Below are 21,236 nucleotides of genomic sequence, written 5' to 3'. Positions count from 1 at the left end.
CGTACAGTATTAGCTGAACATGTTAAGGGTTGAATGGTTTGTAATTTGTTTGCAAAGATTTGAAGGTAAAAAGTGGAGCAGCTCCACTCTAGCTTAAACAGCTATCCACGAAAAGTCAATGCAGTTTCACAAAATACTCAATAAGTTTAAAAGTTACAAACTATCAAAGTACAAGCATAACTCTTGGGAACATTTTGACAGCTTGTTTGTCAAAATCAGACAAACGGTGTAGAAGTAGGTAACGACCGACAGAAGAAAAAAACCATCTCTAAGACTTTTCCTTTGCATCTATGTGTCACCAGGTGGAACAGCAGTCCCAGTACATCCAGGGATACAAGGTGATGTATAGGCCTTCACCAGAGGGACAGCAAAGGAGTGAATGGGCCGTGTATGAAGTGAGAACCCCAGGGGAGGACAGCACCGTGGTGCCACAGCTCCGGAAGGGGGTCACGTATGAATTCAAGGTCCGACCCTTCTTCAATGAGTTCCAGGGAGCAGACAGCGATGTCAAAATTGGCAAAACGCTGGAAGAAGGTTGGTGAGGAGGGAGCATGTGCAGTTGTGTGCAAGTGCCAGGGTTGGGGGTCAATTATGTCAAAGTATACAGTATGTATATGTTGCTGTTGTAATCATAATTGAATTGTAATTGACTTCATAATTGTATTTGGCATGGGGATTCTATTAAAACTGTCAATTACAATTTAAACACAAACCTCGGGAACCATGTAACACATACGTAGTTAATAATTATTTATGTTTCATATCAAGTTTTCCCACTACCTGTCTGTTCTTTTGAAGATCATTTGACTATTTTCAAGGCCCACACCAAAAATTATAAGACCAATATTTTAATTGATTAGTAAGCCTAACAAGGGAACCAAGAGCCTCAAAAAAATTGTGTGATTGATAATTTTTTTATTGTATTTTACAGCTGATATGACCCATGAGGAAGGTTACATTTTATGGGCTTATTTATTTCAGGCTCGGTAATTGTAAATAATTGTGATTTAACTTTAACAGAACATAATTAGAATTGACATTCAGGGGAAAAATGACTATTATGATTTTAATTGTACTTGTAAAAACGCAATTAACACAATGTTTAATATACAGTGAGAATGCACAACAGCTGCAGTGAGGGGGATTATGTTCATATGTTGTAAAAATACAAGCGTGCTTAGGAATGGAAACCTACAGCACAGTGCAAGTGTATAACAGTCGACTCTTCTCCACCCCTCCCATTGTCCTACCCTGACTCCCTCTTCCCTGTTCCCTTCCCCCTCACCTAGGTGTAACATTGCTCTTTCTTTTTATATGCTCCCTTAGATACAGTCTTTCTTACCCTCCTTAGGGAGGACTAGTGATGGTAAAAAGGAAATTAAAATATTTGGAAAAAAAAGTTTACAATTTTTTTTAATATACAGCGAGAATGGACAACAGCTGCACTGAGAAGGATTATGTTCAAATGTGGTACAAATACAAGCGTGCTTTAGAATGGAAACCTACATACAACACTCCAGTGCAAGTGTTACACTAATTTTTTTGGTAGGGTGTGGTTGTGGCACTTTATTGAGGTTTTGGGTCAAACCAAACTGCATATTTGAATTTGTTAGTGTGTGAAATGTGCATGTTTACCCCAGAGTTTTTTGTGATGCATGTGCTGTGCTGCATGTGTGCGAGTCATTCACTCATTTTCTGCTGGAGTCTCCCTTTGTTCCTGCTTTGGTTCATAATTATTTCCGTGGCTCTCGACATCACATTTCAGTCTTTCAAAAGTGTTGAAAGGCCTGGCACACATTTCCACACTGCAATTACATGTTATATGTTGCGTTCAAAAATAATTTTAGTTTAATTACCGTTGTCCCACGGGTTCTGCGCTCACCCCTGCCATCATTACTCCGTCTCTGCATCGAGTAAACAATCACGGGCCTTGCGTGCAGTCATAAAAGCCACAAATATGAAACAAAAAGTCAATTTTCTCATGAAAACAACATCGTTTTAGTAATTAGTCGCTCAATTTCTCATCAGCTTTGGAATCGCACTGAGATGAAATTGGCTTTTAGCTCATTTGAATTGTGGGTGTTATGAAGTGATTCAGAAATATTTCATGTACAAACACGTTTGTGTGTGTGTGTGTGTGTGTTTTGTGTGTGTGTGTTCTGATTGTGCCACCAGCTCCCAGTGCCCCTCCTCGTAAGGTGACTGTGACGGAGAACGGGGACAATGGCACCACCATCCTGGTTTCCTGGCAACCCCCTCCTGAAGATGAGCAGAATGGGGTGGTTCAGGAATACAAGGTAACAAAAGAAAGGAGACATAACTACTGTACAAGCTAGACTCTTGATATTTAGAGCCAACAAAGGAGAGAAAGAATCAGACGTAGAGACAAAAAAAAAGACAATGTACTGACATGATAAAAGCTAATTATTCCTGGTTGGGGTTTACCTTTGTATTCCCCAACCCCCTTATTGCTCTTTCTCTTGTGCTGGAAAACTCTAGAGCCAGAAGAAACTGTTGTGAAACAGTGCCATCTTGTGGAAATTTTAATTTGAACTTTTCTACCAAGGGACACCTCAAATTTTCAAAATAAAATGTAAAAATACTTAAAATGAGCAGGAGATGCCAAATGATCAATTCTAGTCAACTGTTTCTGCACGCACTGCACTTTGAATCAAACATTTACATTTCATTTTACTAAGAATTGGAGAAGAAAGAGATCAGGATTTATATGGTATTATCCATGTATTACAACTTTTTTGGTGGAAGTTGTTTTTCATCCAAGCAAACTATGTAATAGCACCAAAACCTTTGCAATTAATTCAATTTAAAAAAGCACAAAAGTGTATTATCTTAGTCACCTAAGTGTAGTTGCCTTAGTTTATATGGCAATAAATTATCATTTTATATTGTTTTATTTGATGATGTCTGTTGTTCTTATATCTGCTATGGACCATTTTGATAACTATGGTGATGTAATGAAGTGTAAAAGTATTGGCGATGTAACTTGCATCTGTCAAAGTTATATGAGTGTGCCTCTATTATGTGTTACACAATATAAAGCTTTTATTTGTGATATGGAAAAGGTAAATTGGAACAGAAACTAGATTCAACTTGAACAAACTAAATATTCAAAGATTAATTTCTTAAAAGTTGTTATTAAAGAGCAGAAAACACCATATTTTCACTACATTTTTCTGTTCATTTCTTTAAAAGACTAACTGAAAAGTACTAGAGCATATTGTTAGTTTCTTCATAGTTCTAGTTCTACCTTTGTATGGTATTCAAAATAGGTGTAGACTTTTTGAAAGCCATCCGAATATGTAAAGTGGAGGAAAATGTTCTCATTGTCCATCCTTTTGAATTTTCCAGGTTAATGTTTCTCGGAGCTTGAATTTAGAACAATTTCATGGTTTTAAGTTCAGTCAGAGTGCTCAATAACAAATCATATCCTTTAAGCCCGTGGTTCCCAACCTTTTTCAAGAATTTCTGTCGAACCTAGAGACATTTTTTTTCTCAAATTCGTTTTTGATCTGGTTTGTTATACTGTATTACAAAGAGTAGCCAAGATTAGTGACGAGTTGTGCCAGTTTTTACACTCCATTTGAAATGAAATTAGAAGAACTATGTTTATATTTGATCAAATGTAGTATAGAATATAGAATGTGTTGTTTTAATTTGAAAAAGTATATAATCAATAAAAAATCTCTATTTTTTCTTCTTATTTTTTTTAAATTACTAGTCATTTCAGGCGACCCCAAGGTTGAACAAGTTCTGATGAACTATGGCCGGGCCCGCGGAGCGTCTCCGCACCCAACAGCACGTACCAAGTTCCCGAGAATTCAGACTCGGTTAAAAAAAGGCTCAGAGAGGCTCTTGACATCTGCTCATAGAATATCCATGTTAAATTACAGCCCAATTCAATGAGCATTAACGGAGGAATAGTCATTTGAAAAATGGGGCCCCCTGGCTCTCCCGTGACACATACAGGGTAATGGGCCCCATTTATATATTGGCATGTGTCAATGATTTGGTACCATCAACCGTCGCAATATTTGACTCACAAATAAATGACAAAACGACTTTAATGGAAATTGCCAAAAAAAAGGGCCCAATCGAATTGTGCGAAGCATAATCCTAATCTACCGTTGAATTACCCTTGGAACGATATATTACACAGCTATATTCCCATAAATTTGGAAATTACCGGAAATGAGGGGTGGGCCCCTGGGCCCCATTTAAAAAAAGAAAAAAAAAGGGCTCTGAGCGTCTCATCATATTCATGCCAAACTGCATTCTGATCTAACAAGAACTAATGGAGGAGTTGTCATTTGAAAAAATGGGGCCCCCTGGCTCCCCCATGACACATATGGGGTAATGGGCCTCATTTATATATTGTATGTGTCAATGATTTGGTACCACCAACCGTCGTAATATTTGACTCGGCTTTTGTATTTTATCTTTTCTATTGGGCCCCAAATCGAAAATCAAGCTCCGAGCGTTGACGCGTACACATCCATAGATTATATCTAGCAAATTTCAGCCCGATCCGTTCACGAATAACAGAAGAGTAGTGATTTTAACTGGTGTACACAAGAAGAAGAACAAAGAGAGTGGCGTTTAGAGTCCGGTAGCACGGCCTAAAAACACAGCTTTAAGCTCTGTTGCTCAGTTACAACTTTTTATTGTAAATCATTTTTTTGTAAGTTTCATCAAACAGTCCATATGTTTGAGACATCTTCAACGTGACGTGGTTTATGCCTGGTATATGAAAGCAGCCTCCTGGTGATGGTGTGCAGGCCTGGTGCTGACGTGAATGTATACGTCTCTTTGTGTTCCGCTTTCAGACAGCCCTGTTAGATGGCTCTACTTCCTGGAAGTGACAGCTCCTGGCTTCTGTTGAAAATGAGCTCACGGGTGTGATTACCGATCCCTATTTTTATTTTATTGGTTTAAGGCTATTCCTAGGCTTGTTATGGCTACCACAGCCAGCACAGACCCTGTGTTGAGCACGGCTTGTAAAACATAAAGTGATGCTGTAAATTGTTTTCCTTCCTCCGAAGCGGTGATACAATGCTCACAGTGTGCTGAACCGTCGTAGTTACAGAACCCAACATTTTACTGGGTTGATTACCAGTGGCTCGGACTGATTGAAATTATTCAAACCAGAACAACTGCACAAAACTGCATTAGCCTCCACGCTGTCTTTGTCTCTGCAGATTTGGTGTTTGGGTAATGAGAGCAGGTACCACATCAACCGCACAGTGGACGGCATGACCTTATCTCTGCTGATTCCCAGTCTGGCTCCAGGGATCCGTTACAGTGTGGAGGTAGCAGCCAGTACTGGGGCAGGTCCTGGGGTCAAAAGTGACATCACCTTCTTCCAGCTTGGTGAGTGGAAACAGGCGTACTTCATTTTTTTTCCAAATAAATGCCAAACTTTATTTGCTTTTGTCCATTTCATAAACCTTAACCAAGTTATAACTGGTGATATTACAGTAACCCTCCTATTAACCTCTAACATTACTAACACATTTTACTCTTGGGGGTCAATTTTCATAAAATTGTTGACCAAGTTTTTATGTCAGGCATTTTGTTTATTTGTTGAATACATAAATAACCCCTTGATAATGAAACCTTGACCTGTTCTCTAGCGCCACCATCGGGCCAAACCTTTAACAGACACCAGCATCACTACTAATATAATATGGAAAATGAAATACTGTCTTTTTTAAATTTGTCTCTTTTCTAATATTTTATACCATGCACTTTTATACGGATAAACTTTTATACTGATTCACTTTTTATTTTGACAGACTTTTACTGTACCTTATGTTGTTTTTAGGATGATTGTTTGGCTTGAATCTTTGAAGTGTAGTTAAATGTAGTTGGCAATGTTAATAAGAAAGTGCATAATAACATAATAACATCAACAGTGGACAGGCATGAACAGAAATCAATACAATCAAGGGGCTTAAAGAAGTGGGCTCCCGATATAACATTTAAACTTTAACTAAAGAGAAAAAAAATAATGATAGTAAAAATAAAGTCAAGACAAAATAAAGGAACGTTAACATGGCAAAACAGGAAAAAGAAAAATATTGACATCAAAATCAAATATTTTTTTTATTGTGTGTGAGCGGTTTTACATGTTTGAAAATTCATTCATTTGTGAAACATCAATTGTACCCATCAAATTAGGAAAATTCATGTAATAAATAAATGCAACTATTATTTTTTTGATAAAAAGCAAGGAACGTCTGTGTGTGTGTGTGTTTGTGGAGCAAATATCTCCTCGACGCAGCGTCTGATCGACCTGAAACTTTGTCAACGGCTTGTGCATACCTCAAGTGTGTGCATTTTGAAGTCATTTGGTCATTCCAAAACCAATTTAAAATCAATTTGAAATGACCAGTCCACACTGTGGAACTCCTGTTAAAAAACATTGTTTTAGAACACTGATGATGTCATCAACGGTGATGTCATCAGAGTTCCAATCAGAATGTTCTGACTGATGATGTCATCAACAGTTACTTCATCAGTGTTCTATTCTATGCTAATGCTAATGCTAAGCTAATGCAGTGCAACGCTGTTTGTTTGTACACGATAACATGAAAAGTTATAAACGGATTTTGATGAAATGTTCAGGAAATGTTGATAATGGGTCAAGGGACAGCTGATTACATTTTGATGATGTTTTGGCTACCAAAAAAAAAAAAAAATATATATATATATATCCCATAATTTTCCCATCCACACTGTGGAACTCCTGTTAATGTCAATAATGAATACATACCTCCGACGGGCACTGAACTAGTTTTTTGAATGATAAACATTGAATGGGGTTTAATTGACCCCAGGATAATAGAAGGGTTAATAACTTTTCAGTAAAAGTTTTTACCTTTTTGTTGTTCCAAAAACATCACCAGCCTCTCTGTGGGTGGGTGCTTAAATGTGAATTTTGAATTACAGGACTTTAATGTAGTTTTCAAAAACATTGAGATGCTTTAATCACAAAAGATGTCTTTGTGATTATTACAGACACAGGAGACTTTTTTCTTCTTCTTTTTTTTTTTTTTTTTAGCAGAGCTGAACTAACCACTCCTCTCTAATATGGTCGTACTGTTTCTGCCTCTGCTCGGCTTCAAACAACAGAAGCCATAATGAAACCTGCCCTCTGATCCTAGACATGCTATTATGGTGGCAAAACATTTTACCACACATCATCAGCAGTCCGACCAGCCTGCATGCTTCTTGGTTTCTGTTGTTTTTTTCTGTTCTTTTAAGTAAAAACAGACAAACATGTTGAGATATTTGTTAGTTTTTTATTCCCTGGAGCTCTAAGCGAGCCGTCTCTGAAGAGCGAGGGGAAGAGACATGAATAACAGGATGAGGCAGAGGCAGAGCGAGCTTCGTCTGGGTTTTAAATGTGTGATTGAGTGGGTTTGGGACGGGCATAAAGAACCATTGGCTGTGACTGATAGAATTTATCTCACTCAGAGAGTTCCTGTGGTGATTGTTGCCATGTTCAGACACTGGAGTGAAACAATGTGCCTGTGGGGACCCGCCGCTTCACCCAAATGCATTTGTCACACTCTGAGCCCCCAGCCTGGATACCTGTGCAGTCCCTCGTGGGCTGCTTAGTCACTTTGTCGTGCTTCGTTCCATCAGCCAGGAAAGAGAGAAACAAATTGAAAAGACACAGAAGTGGGAACAGAGCTGGAAAACTGAGACGTAGACGGGGACAAGGACACAGAGAATGTTACAGTACGGGTGAAGGCAGGACACTGGTTTTCTTTGGGACATTTTTTTACCCCTCCAGCTTAGAATGGTGACCACAAACAAACACAGTCGACTGGCAGAAATTAGCCCCAAAAAACGTTCCAAGCAAACAGAAAGCAGAGCAGTGCTTTGTTGTGATCGGCCTCACAGGCAAGAGGCTTTTACTGTGAATTTCACAACGCAAGAAGTGGCTTCAAGGCATTCACGCCTCATCTTTTTCACAGATGTGCCTGGCTTTTGCTAATTACTGTGGTGTCTGCATTGGAGGAGGATGTCACAGCGTTTTTTTATTTGTGTAATTATGAAATCACTGATGCATAGTGTTAATGACAGCCTCCTGCATTCTTCTCTTTTCAGCTTTATCAGAACCCCTGCTCAGTGCAGCATGTCTGTGCTTCTGTCTCAAAAAGTATTCATAGACAGGGTCTTTATACTTCTTTTGTATAATTCCACTTCCTTAAGAAAAAAACAAGGTCTACACCAGACATAGGCGTCTGGCGGCCCCGGGGCCACTTGTGGCCATCGGGTCTAATTTTGTGCGGCCCCCAAAACAAATCCCCAAAAATTGTATTTCAAGAAGTTGGCAGGAGTATGAAGTCCAACATAATACACAAAATTCACAAAGTACATAAAAAACACGCAAAAATGCACAGAATAGCTCATAAAACATCAAATGACAACAAAGCAATACATAGCAATCACCCAAACATACATAAAAAAACAATTTATTGCAGAATAACTCCAAAGACGCACAAACCATCAACAAAATTACACAAAATAACAGGAAAATATAGAAAACAACAACAAAAATACAGAAAGTGACCCCAAAAACACATAAATTGACAAGAAAAGTACACAAAATTGCAACAAGAACACCAAAAATTACACATAATGACTACAAATTGAGTGACAAAACCACAAAGACAAAAACACCCCCCCCCCCCCAACCCTGTATTAATTAATGCTCAGATCAGTCATTATTCTAAATGCTGAGCCTGACATACTGTAAATGTTGATAATGGCCCCCGGATCAGATACGATCACATTTTTGTGGCCCCCGCTGTAATAGAGTTGCCCATCCCTGGTCTACATCACATTTTGTAGCTAAGGACTATCACTTTTGGCCATTTGTTTTTAATCTATTATTATTAGAGTTTTAAAACTATTTATTCGTGAACTCATGAATGTCAGAATTTTAATGTGTGTGAATGGATATGTGCTGTGTTTTATTGTTTCTGTGTTTTATTGTTGCTGCACTGGCACTCTCTCTGTAAATGAAGTTCCTAACAGTTGAATAAAGTATATTTGATTTGACATGTGTCAAACTGAAGGCCCGGGCACCAAATCCAGCCCTTCAGAGAAACCATGAATCATTGTGTAAATTACCAGCTACTTCAGTTGTAGATCTCACCAAAATAATACGCAAATTCAATGAAACTCCACAATATTTGCAGGGCTCACATTTTCCCCCATGCTTATATCACAACTTTAAATATTTCCCAAACCCTGCAGATTTCTTCAAATTATTCCTCAAAAATTCCCCAAATTACATTAAAATTGGTCACAAAATCAAATAAATTGAAAGTGAAGATTTTGCAGGGACTTATATCTGTCACTTATTGCTTTGATATTATCAGTGCTGTACATATTTTATAATTTATTATAAATAAGGATTACATTACAATTTTCCCGCCTAAGATTTGCAGTGTTCTTCAGATAAACTACTCCGTATTTGGCCCCTGAACCCCTGAACTAAAACTAGTTTGACACCACTGGTCTACAGTTGACTTTAAAGACTATTTGTCTCCTTTATTGTCATTTTCTTTCCTTTTATCTGGATCTCTCTTAGCTTTGGCCAGAGCCATTGCTACTCTTCCCGGAGTCCACACCCAATACAATAGTGTCGTTAGTGCAGTACACAATTATATATACTGTAACACATCACACAACAAAGCAACACAAACAACAACTAAAACAATTTACAAAACAAAAAAACAACATTCATACAGTCAGACCTATAGTTCCAATTAATAATTCCTCCAACATTAGAGGATCAGTTATATAGCAATATAAATTAAAGCAAATCACACTTAACCTAATTATATTGAGTAGCTGTGATTATACAACATTAGACACCTAGACATTATTAAATGTTCAGTTCATTTTAAATTTGTTATTTTCTTGAATAATTGGTTCTGGAAGAGCAATCCGTGTATCATTCGTTCATTTGTTTTTCATTTTGTAACAAAAACATGAAAAACAAAAAAAAAAACACTCATTATTTGATATTTGTTTCCATAACCAAAATGAAAAAAACGGAAAACGCCTTGTTTTTCAAATTCAAGCTCTTCTGCTTCGGTGCAGAAAACAAAAAACGGAAAACGAACACCTTTATTTGTTTTCTCCATTACCGATTGGCCAAAGTACGTGACCAGGAAGTGAAGCGTTACACATTCATGATATCTTTAGCTCTGAATGTCCGTGAGGAGGTTCTGTGCCCAAAACCAGCTAAAGCGAAAAGGACATGTTACGGATGCACAGTTGGAAGCAGCGATCTTGTCATGCTAAACTGCCGTTAGCATAGCCGTTAGCGTCGGATGAGAGTACACTTCGGGTCGCGTTCTTTGGCCAATCGGTAATGGAGAAAATGAATAAAGCTGTTCGTTTTCCGTTTTTTGTTTTCTGTACCGAAGCAAAAGAGCTTGAATTTGAGAAACAAGATGTTTTCCATTTTTTCCTTTTGGTTTTGGAAACAAACATCAAATAATGACTGTTTTTTTTTCGTTTTTCATGTTTTTGTTGCATAATGAAAAATGAATGAACGAATGATACACGGATTAAGAGCGTTCCATGTCACCATGGTTCTGTACATTTCAGCACTTTTCCATTTATTCGTCTTTGCTTTAGGTAGTAGTAAATCTACCATCCGTAGCATGCCTGGTCTCACACTGTTATTGTGATTTGCAGTCTTTGTACAACCCAATGCATGTTTTTTTTAAATAAAGTTTTTATTCTTTTCTTCAGATTCATCCGGACGAATGACGGAGAGCGTGAGCCAGGAGAACCCTCTGTCCCAGCAGATCTCTGATGTAGTCAAACAGCCGGCCTTCATAGCAGGCATCGGCGCCGCGTGTTGGATTATCCTCATGGTTTTCAGTATCTGGCTGTACAGACATAGAAAGAAAAGGAGCAGCCTGTCCAGCAGCTACGCAGGGATTCGTAAAGGTCAGTGCTTTAAGTTCTAACTCTGCTTAACACTATCGCTAAAATTTATAACAATAATTATAATTAACATCAATTTTATATAGCGCTTTTTTAGGACCTCAAAGTCGCCTTACAGAATACAGAAAAAAAGAATAAGAAATAAAATTAAAATAAATAGATAACAATGAAAGGAAAAGAAAGGTTAAGGAAAAGCAAGTTTAAAAAAGGTCGTTGCTATGAATACGTTAAACCTATCCATAGACTGCCACTCTATGCATACGCAGCTCCCCTCGCCTATAATATATATATATATATACATAAGCAATATTGTATTTTTTTGTATTCCCATAATAGAAAACTCAACATATCTTGAATCTTGATATAACACACAGCTCTCCCTCTTTATTTTGATGAATAGTGTCTCAGTTATGCTTTAGTCATGTATCAGTCCAATGACTTTAATCTTTATTTCGTAAAAGCTGCTAAGACATCATCCAGGAATGTGAAGTACTGTAAAGTATTCTCTAGTTTAAGAAGTGCTAGCAGTGCTGTAAGAAAAGTTCTCTTATTTCTTCCTTTTTTTTTGTATTTCTGTCACGCCGACTTTAGTAGAGGGTGTGAAGAGTGGTTTTCAGTGAAGTACATTTTCAGGTCCAACAACTCCGCTTTTAGTACCTCCCTCCAAAGACTGTGGTGGTGAAGCCAGAATGTCTCTCTTTATTACAGTAACTACACGCTAACATTGTAGCATATTGAAAATGCTCTTGATTGAATTTACTGTAGTTCTCTGTAAATAGTGATTGGAGGTTTATTTGCTGAGGATTTAGCACACGCTCTAGGTTTGGGAGGCTTACCTGACGTGAGTTAAAGTGACAGGGTTCATGACATGCCCCGCCTCTACCCCGCAATAGTAAACAATATAAAAAGAGCTATTAGCCTTTCTCCATGTGTCTCATTTCTGGCTTAATGTGTGGCCTCGGGCTGTGCAGCTGCTGCCTGTGAGCAGTACCTGCTCTTAATGCTCAGGTTTAGTGTTGATCTGCCTTTCAGCCTCGACACACACACACACACACACACACACACGCACTTACAGTCTCACACATGAACAATAGGCTGTTAATCTGCGGCTCACACATGCTATCTGTGTTCTGGATCGGCTGCTGTTTCATCTACAGAAAGGCAGACACATGGTTTTAGTTCCTCCTGAAGCTCTGTGTGCACTACACACAGAATAGCCACATGCTCCATTAAAGGTTAGAGCTATTGTGTTTTAAATCACACAGACTGTTGTTTGTGACTATGTTTCTAATACTGTTGGATGAGGTTAGGCTTCGTGCCTCTTCAGGGGAAAGAGGAGGCAGACATTCTTCCCACCTTCCCCTACTTATGTGCACCCAAACCCACAAGAGGCACCGTGCCTCTTTCATGGCAATGGAGTCTTTGAATGTTTTTGAACAGTATAATTACGACCACATGAATCACCGACGTGCTCACGGGCATAAATATGTTATTTTGACTCATCCGTGTGTGCACTGGTCTGTTTTGGAGCTGTCTTGGAAGAATTAACATTTCATTCACAGCAAAAAGAAAAAGAAAAAAAGGGGGGGAAATAACCTTTATTTAATGAATAGATGCTATAATTCAAACCTAATGCTTGATATTCAGCTCAACAAAAACAGATGCAAAAGTAACCAACGGACCCGGACCTCAAAAAAACCTGACTATAGTTCTGGCATTTCCTGTTGAGCGTGCATTTCTCCTACATCCTAGGTCCCCAAAGTTGGGTACGGGTACCACCAGAGGTATGCAAATTGTCGCAGGGGGTATGTGAATAGAAATTAAAAACAGTGTGATAAAATTAGAAACTAGAATATGAATAGAGCAACTGTCAGGAGCCATCATGCATTGCCATAAATGACACATTGTCCTCATTAAGACTACCCTCTAGTGGTGACAGTAAAACTGTCTCATCAATAAAGCGCCGATATGGCAAGAGCAACAATGCTTTGCATTAGCCAAACATGATGGATGCCCTTTGCTACAATGTACTTCATTTAAAGTTTCAACCTTGACAAACATGAAAAACACACTTTCAGGGTGATGAAGATGCTGTATTACTGCTATATTTTCAATCAATAAATGTTCAGTAGATTTCTTTCTACTGAAGATTGTTTTTTTTTAGAATTCAACCAACCTTAATGAGTTTTTTAACAATAGCTGTTTAAAAACACACATGCATAATTATTGTTTTTTTTAAAAAAATATAAATCTATATACAGACAGCATGCCTGTCAAAAGAAAAGTTTCTTTCAAAATAAAAGACAAGACCTACATGAGAGACATTAAGTATTTATTTAATTTTGACCAGCTGTCCGCGACCAACCCAGTACAGGTCTGCTACTCACTTTTGTGCCCTGACCCACCAGTTGAGAATCGCTGATATAAGATAATGATTTCTCAAATAGATCAAATATATCCAACTACTGACACCTTTAGGCCTATCTGCACTTTTAGACGCCTGCATACATACATACAGAGGTTTATTGTGGTATTTAAAGAACTATTGTTGGCACACATTCTTTAGGAATGGGTCATTTTGCTGTCAATGGATACTAAGCTCACGGCTTACGCTAAAGGCTTAAGCTAAGCAAATATGATCATGAACTGTGCTAGATGGCTATCACCTTTGAAGCTTTCCCTCCTTTTTCAGATGGACAACAAACTCCTATTATTAGAAGATACAAATCAAACCAGTGAGGCAGACAGGCTCCAAAACATTAGATAAGGTCCATCCAGCAGTTCTCTTCGTGGGATGTGACCCCAGTCAGTCTGGGTGATGATGTGATCCAGCAGCTGGTTCAACACTCATTTTTCTCCCGGCACGTCGATGGGGATCAAAGACTGAGGGGTGGGGTTGGGCACATGGGTTCAGCTATAAAAAAAAAAAAAAAAAAAAAAAAAGACCACATCATTAACTTTCTGCTTCTCTCTGTCATTACAGTGCCATCCTTTACATTCACACCCACAGGTAAGATCTGTTTTACACTATCGGTCTTAACTAGGGTGACCTCATTTTGATTTGCAAAAAAAAAAGTTTGTCCTTAAAAAAATCATATATGACTTCTTAAAATCTCTCAATCATTGAGACAATGAGAAACAAAGCCTCCTAGAAATTAAAACAACTACTCAAAGCTTATAGGACAGTAAATAACAGACCATATGGTCCCCATATCTCAGACATGGGAGGCCCGGGGGCCACATGCAGCCCTAGCTCTAATTTTCAGGTCAGGTTTATTTTCAAGTTAATGCACAAAATGAGTTAAAAACTCAAAAACTACAAACTAGTCAACATAAATACACAAAATGACTTCAAAAACACACAATGGGAAACAAAAACACAAACCCAACGCCAAATGAGAGAAAAATGATAAAATTACAAAACAACAAAAACACAGAAACTGGATACACAAAAAATGTCTACAAAATGACAACAAAAATACACACATTGGCTCATAACCCACAAAACAAAAAAAACAACTAACATATTGAAAGAAAAATACGCTAAATTACTTTTAAAAACTCACATAAAACGACAGTAAAAACACACAAGGCAACAACAGAAGGCGCAAAATGAGATAAAAAAAAACACACAAAACGTCTACAACAAAATAAAACAAAGCAAAAAATGACACCCAAAAATTGCATGAAATGACAACACAAACGTACCAATGCTCAGATTGGTCATTATTCTAAATTCTGACGTAAATGTTGAAAATGTGGCCCTCGGATCAGAAAATCCCTTTTTCGTGACCCTGTTGTGATAAAAGTTGCCCACCTCTGCCCTATCTTAACTAATGTCGGTGACTCTGAGCTCAGGTTTTCTTGAAACCCCCCCAAAATAATGTAAATAAGGATAAAAGTTGGGAGGAAAAAGAGACATGAAGCCCATGTGTTGTGTAAGAGGAGGTTGCTGAATGCTGAAGAGGTCACACTACTACTGAGGAGCTGCAGTAACTTGATCAAAGGGCTGCTGGCAGCCTCAGATGGGATTAAAGTGAAAGACACACCAGCAGCTCTCCAACACTTCAATTACAGGAGGTTATCTGTGAGCAATAAACGGGTAAGAGCAAGACGTGTTTACATAATACATACCTATTGCCCTTTACAATCTATTGCTACAACCAGGGCTGGGGTCAATTACATTTTTCAGTTACAAATACGTTTTCGAATACCCGTGTTCAATTACAATTCAGTTACGATTACAGCAGCCAGCATTTACTCCAATTACAATTAAATTATAATAGTTTTTTTTATCTTCAGAAAGTCAATTATAGTTATGTTCTCAATTACTAAAGTTAAATTCCAATTAATCACAAATGCAAAAGTTATCCTTCCTCTTGTGTTAGCTTTCCGTTAGCATCTTTTATGATAACGAGTCCTAAATCAGCTGTAAAATACACTAAAAACAAATTTCTATCATCCTATTTCTTGTCTATTGGTGACCTTGTTAGGCTTCCTAATCAATGACAATATTGGTATTAATATTTTTGGTGAGGGCATCTGAACCGTTTTTGTGTCAGTATACCCCTGACCGTGGCTCAGGTGGTAGTGGGTCGTCTTCTGATCGAGAGGTTGGGGGTTCGATCCCAGTACCTGACTATGTGTCGAAGTGTCCTTGGGCAAGACACTGAACCCTAAGTTACTCCCAGTGGTCGACTAGCGCCTTGCATGGCAGTCCTGTCCCACTGGTGTGTGAATGTGAGAGTGATTGGGTGAATGAGCTGATATGTAAAGCGCTTTGAGACTGCTTCAGTGTGGTGATAAAGCTCTATATAAATCAAGTCCATTTACCATTAATTTAAAAAAGTTTTTTAATGGTAACAATGGAACATATTTGTGTTAAATTATAATTGACAATTTTTATACAATTTTCATGGCAATTACAATTACGAAGTCAATCAGTTATAGATTATAATTATGATTACGACAACAATAGATTTCACCAATTACAATCACAATTATAATTACGCCATAATTGTAATTAATTATCAGTTAAGCGATCAAAATTATAATTGACCCCAATCCTGACTACAACTATTCCTTGATATTTAACCCTTCATATTGCAATAACTTGTATTGTACAGATGTATGTAGTATACTTAAGTAGATTTTTTTGACAATTTGTACTTTACTTGAGTTTTTTTCTTAGTCTTTTTTTTATCAGTACCTACTTTTACTCTACTACATTTAAAAATTAAAAAACATACTTTTACTTCTTTCATTTTATTTTTGCCACCTCGTTACTTCCGGTTCACGCACAGAGTGCTGGTACCGGCGGGAATGCGATGCCTGGGGCGGTGGAGATCAACATGCTACCTCAGCAGTTGCTGTTTATTAGGGTGACCATACGTCCGCTTTTACCCGGATACGTCCTCTTTTCACGTCTTGTCCGGACGGTCTGGCCGGATTTTACAAACTCGTAAAATGTCTGGGTTTCCCAGGGACCCTGAACGCATCTCGGGAACATGTTAATTTAAAGGAAGTGTCTATTCGTACTGTTGCTATAAGGACAACCCCCGGTGCTATTGGTACGTTTACCGAAGTACACGTACGTTGCGTCTTAGGGTTAGGTTTGGTTATAACCCTATATCGCAACAATTTTTAGGGTTAGGGATAGGTTTACGGTTAGGTTTAGTCTTAGTTACGTGACCTAAACTGGCCAATGGGGGCGTTGCGTACGAATAGAATGTCAGTATATTGATACGGCAACCGTACGGATAGCCACTGCCTAATTTAAAAGACCGTAACTAATGCTAATATTTTCTCTTCAGTTTCTGAAAGTGAAGAAGTTACTCTTTACAGCCACTTGATTCACTAACTGTTATGTTTGGTCAGGTGGTTTTTTTTTTTTTGGTTGTTTTATCATACCACGTCTTTTTTATTTACCTAAAAGTGAAATAAAAAGAACAAGAGAAGAACAAGAGAAGAACCATCTATGGCTGTTTTGCTTCTATTTTTATACTTTTCTTGTATTTGTACTTTTAATACTTGAGTATTTGGATACTTAAATACATTAAATGTGAGCTGTTTTAAGACTTTTATTTAAGTGATTTTCTAATGTGGGATTTTCACTTTTACCAAATTAATTTTCATTTATGGTATTTATACTTTTACTTAGTTTTTTTTAAATTTTGTTCAGGTACTTTATACACCTCTGGTGTTGTAGTAGCAGAAAGTGGCAGTGTGTGTGATCTTATTTAGTTATTTAAACAAAAAAAAACTGTTTGTATGTATTTTTTGCATCAAACCTTGTTGTTAAACACAAAGTCCAATCCTTACTCCTGCTTCACACCTGTGGTCGAATCCACCCACACTTTTTTTTTTATTCTTCTCCCGGGAAGAGATGGTAATTAAAGTTGGAAGTTTATCTCTGTTTTGCACACATGCCGCTCAGAGCTCCTGAAAGAGTCGACTTGCATCGCAGCAAAGCTTTAAACACACTGAACCCGAGCCAGACAACAGAGCCTCCTAAGCCTCTCTCTGCTCCTGTTGCTCTGTGACTCAGCTCAAGTTATACGTACCTCACACATTCCCTCACATTGCTTTTGACAACTGGGACAATGGAACACATTTAAGAATACAAATGCACATGAAAATTACTGAATGAAATGAGATATAATTGAGTTTTGAGTATTTTAAAGGAAATATTTAAGAGGCAGCTAATGTGTTTAGAAGGATATATATATAAAAAAAAAAACTAAAATAAGAGCACTCAGACTACAAACCTCCGCCTTGCATCAAATCTCCTCTTTGCCAGATATTGACAGTTATCTGGATCAGTGATCCTAAATCATGGAACCATGATCATTAACACTTTAAAGGCTGTATATCCCCATTAATAACCACACAGTTGGTACAAATGTAGGGACACTTAATTTTTTGAAAAATCGAGATGAAATGTGCAATCTGGATGTGATTTGGGTGAAACTCAGTGGGGTAATTGAGGAACTAACCCTACAAAACGGTGTCAAATTTAATCAAATTACAAACCAAGATGTGATTTTTATTTTCTTTATGAAACTGATCCTGAATCAATATCACTTTCAATCAAAATCCCATTTTGGATTTTTCCTGAAAATTCCATCAAAATCCGTGCATCAGTTTTTGAGTTAGACTTTTAACAAACAAACAAACAAACAAGCAAACTAATAAATAAACAAAAACATAACCAAACTAAAATAAAGCTCTGGTCTTGTGCTTGTGCCCATTATAAAGAAAAGTATCCAGTCTTTATGTTTAAATGTAGAATCATATATAAAGTGCTTTACAAATAAAGTTTAATTTAATATGTGCTTTGACTCATTCCCAACAAAATAATCTTCAAAATTGGTTTGTAATTAAAAAATCTATGCTCATTTTTGTTGTTTGTGTGCGTGTGTTTTTTTTTTTTTTAAACCTACCATTGTGTGTCTCTGCAGTGGCCTATCAGAGAGGGGGGGAAAGTGTCAGCAGTGCAGGACGGTAAGATTTCATGTTGTGTTTCTACAGTATACAGTAGTGTTTTAAATGAAATTATTCCAACCAATGACTGAATAATAATGGCAAACACAAAGGGATTTTCCACTCTTGGACTACCAGACGGTGTAAAATCCTTTTTAGACACAATGTACCGCTTTCAGACAAACACTGGGGGGAGTGCTTGGCTTTTCTGAAGCAACACCAAGCACATCAGTGTAGGGACTGGTACTGGGAATGAAAGGTTAAAACAAAATCCAGGCTTGGTCCACTAAGAGCCCATCCCATTCCTACATGGTGGAGACAGAGCCATATTCCACCACATGGTTGTGCCACAGCATCACCATAAAGCACGTATGGAGTCACTATACTGTAGTGTACTCTGCCCAATATCTGTGGATTAGTGCATTAAACACACACAACAAAGGCAAGATTGGCTCATTACACCTTCCTTATTTACTTTAGGGACTTAAATATATTCAAACCTGTATTCTAAGAGTATGTGTTTGTTGTTCTTGTGTTAATGATCAGCTAGCTGCAAGCAATCAACAGTAATTTCTCAGCAGTGTAACTGAACTACGATCAGCTCTGCACAAAGACAAAGGCTGTTTAATATCATCCGACAACTGCCAGGCTGATTGAAGAGCCATTGTGAGATTGTATGTGGCTGTACAAGATAAATGTGTTCATTACCCAAAATTAATTTAAGAAAAAACCTAATTCAGGAGAGAATAAGGAAGCGGAACACAGTGCTAGTGCTAATTCATGGGCTGGATATTCCAACCAGAGGCATCCAGTAGAAATCTGAATAGTGAGACAGTATTAGAAGCTGTTTCCATTACAGACTGTCGCAAACTAAAAGCGATATTTCTAAATGTCTACTAAGTGTAATTGCACTTTGAACGTGTTTCCATTGAAGGTTGTTTAGGGCAGGAGTCTCGTAACTCTTGTGAAATCTCATCCCGCAAGACTTTGCTGCAGGAAGATGGACGCTCAACACCTCCTCATAACACTCCATCATCCTTTGTTGTTTCACGTCTAATGTGGTAGTAATGATTTTAAAGTATAAAGCTTAGAAATATCTCGGTGTGACCAGGAACTGTTCACATTCTGATGATATTTACAGATGCACATTCAGTGACGTGTATTTGCAGAAAAAGTGTTTCCATAGCGCTTTTGCGATACATTTCAATATTGAAATGTCTGAAATTTCTCATGAAAGAAGTGATATTTGAGTGTTTTTTTTCTAAATTCAGGTGTTTCCATTTCCACTTTAGATTTTGTGCATTTCCAAGGGCAATGGAAGAACTGAGAATATAGCTGTTGGGTTTCTTCTCTGGTTCTTTTCCTTCTGCACAGCCACAGAAACTTTTTTTTTCTGAATGATAGAGATATTATGTGACACTGTAGAATTTACTCAGGGAGCATTTGTGGTTCAGCGCATGTTGAGGATGTGCATTTCGCAACACTGGGAGTAAATTTTATCCGACTGCATAATCCAGGCGGATTGCTATTGCTCACGGGGGCTCTGGGAAAGTGTCATCGCCTGTGGGCAAGTCAAGCACACACAATCTATTTAGGGTTTTTTTTTATATTATGTGTGTGTGTGTAGTCATAAGGCAAAAAAAGAAGTACATCTGGATTTCTAGTTTTTCTATATTCTGCTGGAAAACAAACTGGACATAATCCCTCTTCTCCTTCAAATATAATGCTAGTGTTGATGCTACCATTCATTCACCTAAATACGATGGTTGGCTTCGGCTCATGTAATGTTAACCGTGTCTTGACAGGCCTGGTTTGCTGAACATTGGGGAGTCTGCCACTCAGCCATGGCTGGCTGACACGTGGCCCAACTCCTGCTCCAACCACAACGACTGCAGCATCAACTGCTGCACCGCGGGCAATGGCAACAGCGACAGCAACTTGGCAACATACAGCCGACCAGGTATATGTGTTTTCAGTGGCACGTTGTAGACGACAGCTAAAAAACACCACAAGTCCTTGATAAAATAACTATAGGGATATGACTCTGCGCTCTGGGGGGAATCTGCACCGCAAAAGGAAGCACAAACTGATAACTAGGTTAGCTCCCTGAGGACTTCTTTGTGTGTATCTCTCTTTCTCCTCAAGAAAAACCTGGAGAAATATTAGGATTAGGAGACACTGTGTTTGCTTGTGTGTTGGATTTATTTGAGGTTAATGTAGAGCTGTTTTAGGCAGGAAATAAAAAAGAGCACACTGAGCTAGGCTTCTATTGCTCTACTCTGTTGCTAATCGAATTGCTCTACTGATTTCCATACAGTTGTTATAGCCGGTAATGTAATTTCATCTAAGTGCTCAGTTATTTAAGAAATGGACAGCAGGCGAAGAGGTCAAGGCAGACTGGAGGCGATGGCCAGAAGCAGTAGAGGAAAGAGTGGAGGAGGGAGAAGGGAGTATACCTGGAAGAGGGAGAAACAAAGTGATGAAGAAGTATACACTAGGAATCATGCTTCGAGATGTATGGCATGAGACAAAGCGGAGAAAAATAGAAAGAACAGGACAAAAGACACATAAGAGCAGGTGCTTTTATGTTTACTCAGCACAAGGACAGTTTCAGACTGAACTCAGCTCTAGCATGGGCGTCGGACTGGGGGAGGGTAAAGGATACTGTGTGTCCAGGGCCCAAGGTACGGGGGGGATGCTCAGAAGTTTTATATATATATGTACAAAACTGCATTTAAAAAATTGTTTGATAA

At 38.1% G+C, this 21,236-nt stretch overlaps 1 protein-coding gene across 6 annotated transcripts in view; it reads left to right on the top strand.

Annotated features, from left to right (window-relative positions):
- Positions 1–21,236, top strand: part of robo1 (roundabout, axon guidance receptor, homolog 1 (Drosophila)) — a 267,005-nt gene that overhangs the window by 230,288 nt on the left and 15,481 nt on the right. For all 6 annotated transcript variants that reach the window (XM_028463842.1, XM_028463838.1, XM_028463840.1 and 3 more), the window contains 7 exons: positions 303–534; positions 2,176–2,297; positions 5,217–5,388; positions 10,804–11,004; positions 13,985–14,011; positions 18,462–18,504; positions 20,289–20,443. In XM_028463842.1, the coding sequence (XP_028319643.1) occupies positions 303–534; positions 2,176–2,297; positions 5,217–5,388; positions 10,804–11,004; positions 13,985–14,011; positions 18,462–18,504; positions 20,289–20,443 (952 nt within the window). The remainder of the gene's footprint in view (positions 1–302; positions 535–2,175; positions 2,298–5,216; positions 5,389–10,803; positions 11,005–13,984; positions 14,012–18,461; positions 18,505–20,288; positions 20,444–21,236) is intronic.

Source organism: Gouania willdenowi, chromosome 13, assembly GCF_900634775.1.
Source record: "Gouania willdenowi chromosome 13, fGouWil2.1, whole genome shotgun sequence".
Classification (NCBI taxonomy): domain Eukaryota; kingdom Metazoa; phylum Chordata; class Actinopteri; order Blenniiformes; family Gobiesocidae; genus Gouania; species Gouania willdenowi.
This window is presented reverse-complemented; position numbering and strand designations above follow the sequence as displayed.